This window comes from Suillus subaureus (assembly GCF_016647635.1).
Source record: "Suillus subaureus strain MN1 chromosome Unknown BJ212scaffold_4, whole genome shotgun sequence".
NCBI lineage: Eukaryota > Fungi > Basidiomycota > Agaricomycetes > Boletales > Suillaceae > Suillus > Suillus subaureus.
This window is the reverse complement of record NW_024538560.1, coordinates 1,730,049-1,742,589: the sequence shown is the minus strand read 5'-3', so window position 1 is coordinate 1,742,589 and position 12,541 is coordinate 1,730,049. Positions and strand designations below refer to the sequence as shown.

The 12,541-nt window shown below is 43.8% G+C and overlaps 2 protein-coding genes across 2 annotated transcripts; both read left to right on the top strand.

Annotated features, from left to right (window-relative positions):
• Positions 1–3,475: 3,475 nt before the first annotated feature.
• Positions 3,476–4,550, top strand: BJ212DRAFT_1444803 (XRN 5'-3' exonuclease N-terminus-domain-containing protein; the record flags this gene model as incomplete). Its single annotated transcript, XM_041338010.1, has 6 exons — positions 3,476–3,512; positions 3,571–3,684; positions 3,742–4,013; positions 4,066–4,092; positions 4,126–4,198; positions 4,228–4,550. 6 exons carry the CDS (start codon positions 3,476–3,478, stop codon positions 4,548–4,550), a joined length of 846 nt encoding a protein of 281 aa, XP_041197946.1.
• An 822-nt stretch (positions 4,551–5,372) lies between these two features.
• BJ212DRAFT_1533997 (uncharacterized protein) lies at positions 5,373–5,969 on the top strand (the record flags this gene model as incomplete). Its single annotated transcript, XM_041341796.1, has 4 exons — positions 5,373–5,449; positions 5,506–5,563; positions 5,611–5,776; positions 5,800–5,969. Coding segments are annotated over exons 2-4 (364 nt in total), but the record flags the coding sequence as incomplete, so codon positions are not given.
• Between the last annotated feature and the right edge of the window lie 6,572 nt (positions 5,970–12,541).

Below are 12,541 nucleotides of genomic sequence, written 5' to 3'. Positions count from 1 at the left end.
CTCCATGAACAACCCTTGTATCTTTGGCCTCAGCAACTTCTTCAGCCTGACCCTAAAGCACAGCATCGAGACCCTCCTCCAGATGTTCATGCAGCCCCAAGCACATTTACTCCCAATCGCAGTGAGTTTTAAGAATTTGCTTTTGTGATTACACCCTCATTCTACCCCACAGGTCAACGGGTTTTATGGCTTCTTGGCTCATCAAGCAGCAAGAGAGATGGTTTTTCACATTGTGTTTAGGACTATGGCCACGAACCATATCCGTCTCACCATTGCCAATCTCAAGCCAACGATCTTCAGAAGCGCTGCAAGTCCCCCAGCAGACACTTTGGCCTTGGTTGGGTCATGTGTAGGTTCCCTGGGCTATCTAGCATCTTACTCACGTTTATAATTACACTAGTGCTATCAGTCACTCCTCGCAAGACTCATGAGCATCTGGGGTACTAATGACATCATGCCACAATATCCCCTGTGACCCAAGTGCATGCTGAACTTTGCAAAACAGTTGTGATGCTCCTCCAACAAGATGAAGACCTGGGCATTGACTTATTCAGGGCTGAAATGAGAAGGTTTTGCGTCCTCACATGAGTTTACAGGATATTGTTCTGTATTAGGGCTAATGGGAATGCAATGTACAGTGAGACCAATGTCTTCTGCATCAGCCAACCAAAACAGGCACGATGAAGTGCAGCCTAACATTCTTGAAATTTTGTCCCAGATCTGCATTCCATATGTAACATCTCCAATGAGTTTCTTTTGAAATGTACTTAGTCAAACATTTTGTAATGGTGGAAATTATACAGTTGCACCCAAATGTTATTCCTTGCGCTGCTGTTTCATTCCAAGTAGCAGTGTTTCCCGATTAGTCTTTCATTATAAATACTGATCATCTGCATTAGCAGATCGTTTACATTTTTGGACTCTCACTACTTTGAAGTTGTATCTGAAACATATCACAGAGAACATAGACTTTTCCGAGCGAGTAGACCTCTAAGTGTGGTATGTATGTGCCAATGCACAAGGTTGCTAAACTTATCTGTGCCTTTTTTTTAGAGTTTGATGGTTACTGCATCATTTGATGGCTATCGCTTCTCCAACTATTGAATAGGTTGTGTAAGCATAATACTCGTGAGAACATCCCTTTGCCTCTCTTGCTACCTGTTCAACATGATCAACAACAGTTCCCATTTTCTTGGAATTGACCAGACTGAGACAGCCTTGATCACTTGGCTCCTGAACCAGGAGTGAGACACTGTGAGTGCACTCACATGCTTCATGTTGTTTTCTAACTTGACTTCCAGCTTCCAGACTCCCTCCTTGTCACAGCTTCCATGCTGTTTGGATGGATCGACTCCCACAATCTTATAGCTCTCCTTGACATGAGCCTCAGGGAAATTGCAACACAGCTTCAGCAAGAACAGGACACTCACGTAGTATCCTGTTCACAAGGGAGATGGAGGATGGAGGACAGGATGTATTGAGCACAGACCAAAATTTCATTGTTTAGTATTGCTATTGCCAACTTTTGTGAAGAGCTGGAACGTAGAAGTTACCCAAGTAAGCTACACTTTTCAAAGAATTACATGTGATGCTCAAAATTTGTTCTTAGATTTCCTGAAGAAGTTGCCTGTAGTGAATAACCTGGATGTCATTTGTGTGAAAGCAAACCCACCATCCAGCTTGGAGATGACTGTAGGTACATCAAGTCCAATGATGTCTGTATCACAACTGCCTGAAGACTATGTTGGCTTGTCCGATGATTGGCTTTCAACTTCCTATGCCTCTTCTAATATCTCATCACATCTGTGACACTCTTGTACCACCATCCACCATCCTGTAGCTGTTCCCCATCCCTGGTTGAAATATGTGACACCCATCCATCACAACTTTTGCTGTTATATGGTATTTGCCCAAGTTGCAAGTCAAGTTCTTTTATGTATGCTACTATTCTATCAATTTGTCTTTTATAATCAATGCTATCTTGAACAATGTCTTAGTCTACAGTCAGTGATGATACTATGTTGAAGGAGATGGTGAAGTAGGGCACAATTTATGAAGGTTTGCATTTTCTGAACTTTTCCACTTTTTGGGGCTGATCAAAGGGCAGTTTCATGCCAGGGTCGAGTCTGCTGGCTTCAACACCAGATTGCTGAGCAGAAATGCATAGAATTGGCTACCTCAGGTTTATCTGCTTACCCTGATACTCTTATGGTTCCTGTGCCATCCAAGGACACATCTATCCCTGATGTACAACTCATTCTACCTGTCTTCTTGATTGAGGTAATGTCAATTACAGATGCAATTTTAAATCGACTGACATATTGAAAGGGCTGGGTACCTCAGTGCAAAATAGGTTGCCAATGCTGGCTGTTGATGTTCCAAAGACAGTGCCAATGACATCACTGCACTCAAGCAGGCTCGTATCAGCATAGCTCTTCTAGATGGCACACCTGAGGACCTCCAGAAAGTAGTGGAACATCAAAAGGCATGCTCTTGACACTGAGGTCCAAATCTGGGGATGACAATGTGAGGTGTATATTGGTGTTGGAACCCTGACTCATAGAACTAACTTTTTTTAGATACTTGAGCAGTGTGGATGGACAAGGGAAAGGTACCACAATGGTCACCACGAACTGGATGCACTACTAACGAGCTTTAACAATATTCCTAGATATCTCCACCCCACACTTCTGCCTCCCATTGCACACGATCCTCCCCTTCCTCATAATACTTCTGTCACCTATCATCTCCTTATCTTCCACATCCTTCCCCTCCCCCATCGTGACACTAGATCGCAAATGTTAAGTTAATCCGATGTGAAATGTGGACTGCTGGTAGTACTGCGTACCATTCATATTGCAATCTAATCACCACCTGGTGATACATTTGCACCCTCTCTCTCCCCCTCTCCTTCAAGTTTGGGATCCAACAAAGACACTAAGATCAAATAAGTACTAACACCAACTCAAAACAATAAGCAACTCACAGTATTCAGCTGACCCATAGCTCTGATGTAGTGGTGTGTTGAAGTTGATATTGGTAGAGGTTGAAGTAGTACAAACTTGAGGTCGCTGATGTTCTTAAATAGTAAAATATTGATTCCCTGAAAGCTTGTCTGAGAGGGTCAACTGGTCAATGCTTGTCTTCCCACATTTTCCACATGGTATCTTTGGCAATGCCATGACTTCATGGTGCCTAGTCATGGTACTGTCCTTTCCAACTCAACTTTTGGATGTCAAAGAAACTTTCGGGCCTTACTGTCAGTCTCTTACTAACCACTAATAACCTCCACTGCTCGAAGAACTGGGAACTCATATGCACACAGGTTCATCCTTGTACTCATCCCGATGGCAAAGTATGCATATATTACTCTACAAACTTGGTTCACTCACTGATTTGTCTTGCACAGCCGGCTCCTGAAACAGAGGAGGAAATGATGCTTGAAGTCTTCAAATACACCAACAGAGTGATCAACATGGTGCGGCTGCACAAGCTTCTTTTCATGGCTATTGGTGCACTTTACATTTATGTTACCCTCTCATACCACAGCCTTACACAGAGTGCAATTAGTTGGCATTGTGCCTCATGCCAAAATGAATCAACAGTGGAGTAGATGGTTCAGGAGTGCTCAAGAGGCAAAAGATAAGGTGGAAGCTCGTAAACTTGCTGTCGCTGAGTGGGAAGGTATGTTGTTCTAAGAGCGAATCTATGCTGTGTTTCTGACCGATTTCATCATTGCAGCTATGGGTAGGATTATTACCGACGACAAGAAAAGCAAGGAAGCTTGGGACTCTAACACTATCACACCTGGCACATCATTCATGGCCCTTCTAGCAGTGTTGTTATGGTACTACTGGGTCGTGGAGAAGATGAACACTGATCCAGGGTGGAAAGATGTATGCAGGGAACATTTCTTAGGGATCTTTCTGATTCATTTCTTGTATAGCTTACGCAGACAGCGCACTGCAAACCCCAGTCATGACCCTAATACTCAACATGTAATTCATGGTTTGGTGGGTTGATTTCCAAATCCATTGTGCTCTCCATTATTGACCACATGTTCAGGATGCTGATCTCATTATGCTTGCCCTTGTGACCCATGAACCATATTTCTGAGTGCTTCAGGAAGATGTGTTTGTGCAGGCCAAAGGTTCTGGGTGCCGAATATGTGGACCAGAAGGTCACTATGCCACTCAATGTACAGGACTGAAATCAGAAATTACAAAGCCTCCTCCACCAGAAAAAAACTGTTCATTTTCCTCAATGTCGCTATTTTGCACAAGTATCTGGAATCTGAGTTGAATGTGAACAATACACCCTTCCCTTTCGATTTGGAACAGGCTATTCAAGTTGATGACTGGGTGTTGCTCATATTCTTTGTTGGCAACAATTTCTTGCTGCATTTGCCATCACTTGAGATTCATGAAGGCGTGATTGATACTCTCTTGAGGATCTGGAAGATGGAGTTGCCCAGAATGGGTGGATATCTGATGAACCATGGTCAACTAGTACTAAGTCATGCACAGATCATATTAGAGGGACTGGCATGATGAGAAGATGAGATCTTCCATAGTAAGCAACAAGAGTAAGTAATTATAATGTGATCCATCAATGCCTTAGAGACTTACCATACCTCAGCTGAGCAACACCAAGATCAGGAGGCAAAGTGTCATAGGATTGAAAAGTCTGGGTCTGATGCCATGGGCAATATTCAGTTCGCTGCCCCATCTGCGAAACTTGGTCTGACTGCATCCACTACATCACTATCATCTCTTCCCCAATGTGCAGATAATGCTTTTGCTGCTAAGGCCGACTCTATTGGTCTTGGAGTGCCACATAATACTCAATCTCTTGAAGTCACTCCAGTTGCAGTGCAAGCACTGGCTGGTTTGAATCATGATGTAGTTGCCAATCAAGCTACTATATGGATGGCGAACATGAGTGCTGCAGAGATGCTCAAGGCTGCCAAGCTATCTGGACTCATTCCTGTGAAACAGAGTGCTTCTGCTCCTAAACCTGAGCTGGTTGTTCCTACCCCTCCACCCAAAACAGACACTGAGCTTATGGATGATGGAGACATTCCAGGTCTTGGGAATGCTCCATCAGCACTTGAATTTGTTGACTCCGAGTGATGGGGCTGTTGACATGGTTGTCAAGCCCAAGAATCCTGTTACTCATCCAGCTGATGAGCCTGTAACACCTATCGCTGGCATCAAACAGAAGCTTGAAGATATCAAGGGAGAGGATACTGATGAAGTGGTTGGCATTGATGAGGAATCATCTGAAGATAACAAAGATGCGTCTTACTACGCCCTCAGAGTCACTGTGACTCAATTATCCAATGATGTGAATAACATTTCCTCAGATTGTCTGAACCTGGGTATAAGAAGTGATACTACTATCAGCAAAAGTTTGTCCTATCAGAAAATGATGATGATTTCCATAAAAAGTGGGTGCTTTTGTTATCAATTTCTGCACAAACCTGGCTGACTCTGCTGTGCAAAGGCTAACAAAACACTGTGTAGAAGGTATTGCATGGGTTCTGCATTACTACTGTCAAGGGGTGAGCTCCAACCGCCGATTTGCCTTTATTTGCTGACTCAGTAGTAGACCCCTTCATGGCAATGGTATTACCCATATCATTTTGCACCTTAGGCTTCATGTCAGACTTCAAAGGTTTGGATTACATGCAAGTAGAATTTACTCTCAGACAGCCATTCAAACCATATGAGCAACTTATGGGTGTTTTCCCCCCTGCTAGGTATGTTCATGTTGAGTAGTAATGATTTGACTACATAGCTCACCAGTATTGCCAGTCACAAGCATATACCCCAAAGAATCTCCAATTCATGATTTCTACCCATCAATCTTCCAGATCGACATGAATGGCCTGGGGAAGAAGATGTTGTGGCAAGGTATTGCTCTCTTTAGTACCTTTCATAGACAAGAAAAGGCTATTGGATGCGATGGCAAAGCACTACCCTAAGCTCACTGAGGATGAAGTGCTGTCAGTTCGATTAGAACCAATTTTGTTACTGACTATGACTGCTCAGTCTCAACTCATGCCTACTACCAACCTGTCCAAGGGCATCACTGCAGCAGTAGCATTCTACTAAGCAGTTTGGCAGTGAGGTTCTTGATCTTGTAATTATAGTGTGGGTGTTACGAACTAGGATGGTTCTAATGACAGACAACTCGATAAGAGTTAATGACCTCTGCTGAGATTCTACACAAGATGATAAGTCAAGTGTTCAGTGTAAGCTAAGATAGAGGGAGTGCCTCTAACTTAAAGTACGGTTTAGACAACAAGAGATTGGAGGTCTCAAGCAAAGGATATTCAGGTAAGACATAGTAAGATTAAAGTAAAGAACTAAAGTGTACAGGAGGACTATTTATAGTGACTACTGTGCTTTAGGGCAAGTGTGAGAATGGAATGAGTCAGAGATAAAGGATGCATAAGCAATAGCAAGAATAGGACATCTTAACAACAGCAACGACGATTGTGATGTAATACAAGATAAGAGATAAGTCTAGCAGCAGTGTCATGCGGCTTGTGATGTAATACACAGTAAGAAAGGGAAAATGAATAGGGGTGTACATGGTTGTAACATTACCCCTCGATTAGGAATGAAGTCACCAACTTCAGTTATCCTGATTAGCCCAATAGATTGGGTTGGCATTGTAGTTAGAGTCCAGCAAGTCATTTTGCTCCTCTGTAATGGTAAATGATTTATCAGCCATCTCAGCGGCATGATAGATAGCATCCTGCTCGATCTCCCAGCAAGTGAGGGCTTTGTAGAAACCAGTGTCAGTCCAAACCAGTGGAATGACCACTTCACCCTTTAAGTCTTTACAAAAGACTGACAGATGCCCAGGTGCATACTCTTTGCAAACCCAGCAATAGTACACTGGACAGTTCTTATGGTGATGTCCAGTGGTGTGACAATTACAACAGATGACATTGTCAATTGTTGTGGTTCTTACAGTAGTGATGGTGGACGATTGTGCTGGTGGGGAAGGGGATCTGGACTGTCGTTTACGATTTCTGTGTGGGGAGGCGGACGCTGTTCATTTGGCGATATGGGCGGATCTGCGCCTAGTAGGGTATCGACATGTAGTGGGTGTGATGGGGGTAGGAGAAGGAGAAGCTGGTATGTCAAGTACAGCAATAGGAGGGATACCATCATCTGAATGCTCAATGGTAACTGTTGGAAGAATTGGTGGTGGGATTGGAACGGCAATGTGTGGGGATGGGGGTCATGCGACTGGGTTTGTAGTGATCTGTTCAGTGACAATGTGGATAGCTTCTCTGATAGCTTCCTTAGTATCATCAGGCAACAGACGGATTGCAGTATTACGAATGTGTATATGAAGATGGCGGAAGATGGTCTTGTGACGGTCATCGTCAAGAAGATTAGCGGTGCATTCAATAAGGCTAGCATCTCTGATGATTTGGATAATAAGTCTGCTAGAGATTGCCCCTCTTTCTCCTAGGAGACGATCTATCTCAATAGTGTATTGTTGGGATGTGATGGCAGATTCAAATAAGGCACTGGTTTCGATTTGATCAATGATCGTGAAGTAATCAGTGAGGGTAGAGTCACTGGTCAAGGTAGAGTTGGTCAAAGGTGGGGAGGTGATTGGGGAAGGTGTGTTTTCAGCGGTGGCAAGGTTGGCGATGGTGGTGGTCTGGTAGTCGGTAAGAGATAATGGATGAGCAACATTTTTGGATATGATGTTCATAGCAGCGGTGAGTTCTTCAATGCATTGTATGCAGAGGTGTAAGTGTTCAAGAGACATTGTTCCAAGGTTACAATTGATGAGTCTTTTTATATGCAGAGAGGATGTTAGTGGCATTGCTGAGGTTCTCTTCTGGGATCCATTCGTTACTGGTGGAGGAGTATCCTTTCCAGGACACTAGATAGTGTCTTCATTTACCTGTGCCTTTGTGCGACAAGATCACATCAATTTTGTATTCTTCTTCATTATCTATGATGTCTGGGGGAGGATCGTGGAAGTTCAGGCCGTGGATTTCTGTTTCGTGATAGGACAATAGTTTGGAAGCATGGAATGTGGGGTGAACTCTCCATTGCAGTGGTAGTTGGAGTGTGAATGTGATGGGTGATAATACAGCAATGATAGGGAAGGGGCCATATCACTTTGGCACAAGCTTCTGCAATGGTAACTGTGTGATCAGGTTCTTTCCTGATAACCAAACCTTATCTCCTATTTTCCATGGGTGGTACTTCTGCCCGCGTGTTCATTCTACCATTCGCTGCATAGCAAGGTTATGACAGGATAGTGCTTCTTCTCTCAATTTCTGAAGTTGACGGAGTCAGTCTTCCATGGCAGGCACTGTGGAGTCAGGAAGGGTATGCAGGAGAGCTCAAGGTTCATATCCCATCATAAGGAAGAATGGGGATGTGTTTTGTGAGTTGTGTTTTCGGTGGTTATGGACGAACTCAGCCATAGGGAGATGCTCTACCCAATCCTCTGGGTGGTTATGGCAGTAAATGTGGAGATAAGTCTTGAGTTCCTGGTTGAGATGTTCAGTTTGTCCATCAGTCTGAGGATGATAAGCGGTGGACATGGTGATGTCGTATTTCAGGAGCTTAGCGAGGGCTTTAGAGAACTTTGATATGAACTGTGGTCCTCAATCAGATATAACTTTCTCATGGAGACCAAAACATCAATAGACATATTTGAAAAATTTCAAGGCAATGCCTTCAGAAGTAATGATTTTCATACAAGGGATCAGAATTACCCCCTTCATAAGGCCATGGTTGACCACGACCATGACAGAGTCAAAACCTGTGCACACGGGGAGATTGGTGATGAGGTCAATGGAGACTTGGGCAAAGGGTGCAGAGGCGACAGAGGGGATAGGGACCAGTGGGGGAGTCACAGGGTGCATGTTGGATTTCATTTGCTGACAAAGAGCGCAACCATCAATGTATCTCTGAATATAGGAGCCCATAGAAGGCCACCAAAAGTCACACTTGACAAGCTCCTCCATTTTAAAATGGCCAGGATGACCAGTGGTAGCATGGTCATGACAACATTCTAGAATAAGGTGTCTTCTGGCAGGTCGGACATAGGCACAATCTTTGTAATACAAAATGTCTTCCTTAATCATCCAATTGGCGAGTGCAGATTTCATGGGGGGAAGTGATAAGCCATCAAGGGCATCTGCAGCAGCTTGGAAGATTGGGTCAGGATCAGTGGGGTCTGGGTTTGCAAGTGTGGTCATAAGTTCTACGTCAAGAAGCCATACAAACATAGAGTCTGGGAGGAGAGTGATGTCATTGTTGTCGCCCTGTCCAGTTCCATGATCAGGACATCTGGAGAGTGCATTGGGGGCAGCAAGTTTAGTTCCAGCAATGTGATGGAGTTTGATGTCATAACAGGAGAGGAGGAGTTGCCAACATGCTTGGCGACAACTCAATTTCTGTGTGGTGCGGAAGTAGAGCAAGTTCTTATGATCCATAAAGACAACTACTGGATGAGGGTTTCCTTTGAGGTAATGGCGCCATTCGTTGAGAGTGCGGATAATGGCGAGAAGTTCATGATTGAAGATCTGATAATTTCTTTCGGCTGGGTTCAGGGTTTGGGAGAGGTATCCACATGGATGGTAGACCCTGTTTTCATCAGTCTGTAGCAAAACTGCTCTGGTAGCAATGAGTGAGGTGTCAGTAGCAACAGCGAACTGCTGACTAGGATCAGGGTTTCATAGTATGGGCTGCTTCAGGAAACATTCCTTAAGCGTGGTAAATGCGGAGGCACATGGGTTGGACCAATGGAATACCATGTCTTTCTTGGTGAGGTCAATCAAGGGTCTGGCAATGTCAGAGTAATGAGGGACAAAATTGCGATAGAAATTGCAGAACCCAAGGAATGACCGAACTTCCTTTACTGTGGTAGGGGCAGGCCAGTCACGGATACCATCGGTTTTTGCAACATCCATTGCAATGCATCCGGGACAGATGATCATAACTAAGTATTCAACTTCTTCAGCATCAAAGGTGCAATTTTCCGGTTTCAGGAATAGTTGTTCAGCACAGATTCATTCTAAGACACGACAAGTTCAAGCATGGTGGGAAGGGAGGTCGTTTGAAAAGATAAGGATGTCATCCATGTAAATGACCAACCATCCTTCATTTATTTCCTGCTGGAAGGTCCGATTCATGTATGCCTGAAAGGTAGCAGGCAAGTTGCAAAGACTGAAAAACATGATGTTAGGTTCAAAGAGGCCATACTCAGTAGTGAACACTGCCTTCCAACGATCATCAGGGTGGATTCGGATGTTATTATATCTGGAACGAATGTCCATCTTCATGAAATACTTAGCGCCATGCAATCGGGTGACCAGAGTCAATGGGAGTGGGAGGGGGTAGGCATTCTTTACTGTCCAATCATTGATATACTGATAGTCCTGACAAGGGTGTAGGTCTCCACTTTTCTTTCCAACAAAGAAGAATCCACTGGCTTGCAGTGATTTCAACTCAGAGATGAATCCTTTCTGTACATTTTCATTGATGAATGCTTTGACAGCAGTTCATTCTGCCTCTGACAATGGGTAGACCTTGGATGTTTTCAGGACAAAACCAGGTTTAGTATCAATGTGATGGTCAATTCCAGGATGTTCTGGGGGTAGCTGATTTAGTCTGTCTTTAGCAAAGATGTCAATGAAGTCATGGAGGTAAGAAGGGATGAGTTCTTCAAACAATTTCTTCTTTTGTTCAAGCCCAGCTGCTAGCACAAACTGCTGAGCTTTGTTACTGGTTTTAACATATTCAGCGGGCCATAACAAGGGTGTGACTGTGGGTTTCTGTTCTGCAGCACTGGTACCATCTTTGGTTAACAGAGTGTCTATAGAAATATTGGTGACGACCCAGAGCTCAGTAGCGTCAGTGGGGTATTCAACCAAAAATTCATCGTTATCGAGGTGGTATGTAGCAAGTTCACATATGGGTGGTGCATAGTCTGAAGTCCACACATCATCTTTAGTGTCAAAGGAGTCATTGTTGTTGTCAGGGATGGGGTCAAGGTTGGGTAAAACCAAGGGTGCTTCTTCATCTGGGATTTCTTTGATGGTTGCTTGGGGGAGTGGTTCTATGAACATAGGTTGCACAGGAGGCGCCTTCAGCAGCACTACAACTGGTGTTTCTTCTTTCTTCAAACGGGAGTTCTTCCAAGTTCTATCAATCAGGGTTTCAATGGTTTTCTGAAAGAGAGGAGGGAGACCATTGTTCTTTCGTTCAGTGTCAATGTCTTCTTCTATTAGATCACTCTTCTTGGTATGAGAGAGTTCTAATGTTTCGGCTTTCCACTGAATGATTGGGTCCATGGCATGCAGCCAAGGGATCCCTAGCAAAATCTGGTCATGATGGCTAAGCTTCGTGATGTTGAACTTTCCAAGCATGGATCATTCATCAATTTTTATGATAAGGATGCAGTATCGAGTGATTGCACCCCCTTTTGCATAGCTTCCATCTGCAGTGGTAACCCAGAATGGTTTCATAAGTTTATGCATTTGGATTTTATGAAGCTTAATGAAGTCCTCGGAGATAAAAGTTCCAGCGGCTCTGGAATCAACGACAGCAGTCGTTTCAATGGTTTTCAGGCGAGTTTTGGAGATAAGGGAAATGGGAATGCGAAGTTCCTTTCTGATTCCTACACCTCAAACAAGTCTAATAGGTACATTGGAAGATACTGATGTCAATCCAGTCTTCCACATCAAAAATCCTTGTTGATATGATGGACTTCTTCTTCGTCTTCTTCAGCTGGTTCGGTGCAGCACATGGGAGTTTTGCTGTTCTTCTTGGGGCAGTTATGAGAGATGTGGCCCTTCTGGTGACAGTTGAAACACTTGCCATTCTGGTAATGTTCAGTCTTTTCTTCCTCGGTGAGGTGGTCAACCTCCATAGCATTGGGGTTGCGGTGATCAATGGAGGGTCTGGGAATGTAATGTTGACCAGTAGGCTTTGTAGGCATATGATTGTTGTTGTGGAAAATCATGCCACATTGCCAATTACTGTCAAGTCTGATTGTGGCTTGGACATACTTGTCGAAGTCTGTAGGGATGGTTTCCATCTGATAAATGGCATTACCAATCCCCTTCTTGAGTCCATCATTGAAGAACATAATCAGGACAGCATCTTGCTTTATGGCGGCTTGTGCAGCAAGGGTCCTGAAACTGGCAATATAGGAAGTGAGATCACCTGTCTGCTTCAGGGTTTGGAGTTTATTCATAACAGTACCAATGGCGTCTGCCGGCACGAATGCTTCTTTGAACTTGGTTTCAAAGTTTGCGAAGGTTCTGTAGGATTTTGAGGTAGAGTTATCGACTTCGGTGTAGAATGTCAATGCCCAGCCCATGGCACTATCTTTAGTCATATACACAAGTGCGGTAATGACTTTCTTTTCATTGGTGTTGTAAACCAATGCATTAACAGCAAAATATGCTTTTACTGAAAATAACCATCTTAAAGCGTGGTCAGGGCTTCCATCATAGTCTTTCGGTGTTCTGGCTTTAAGTTTG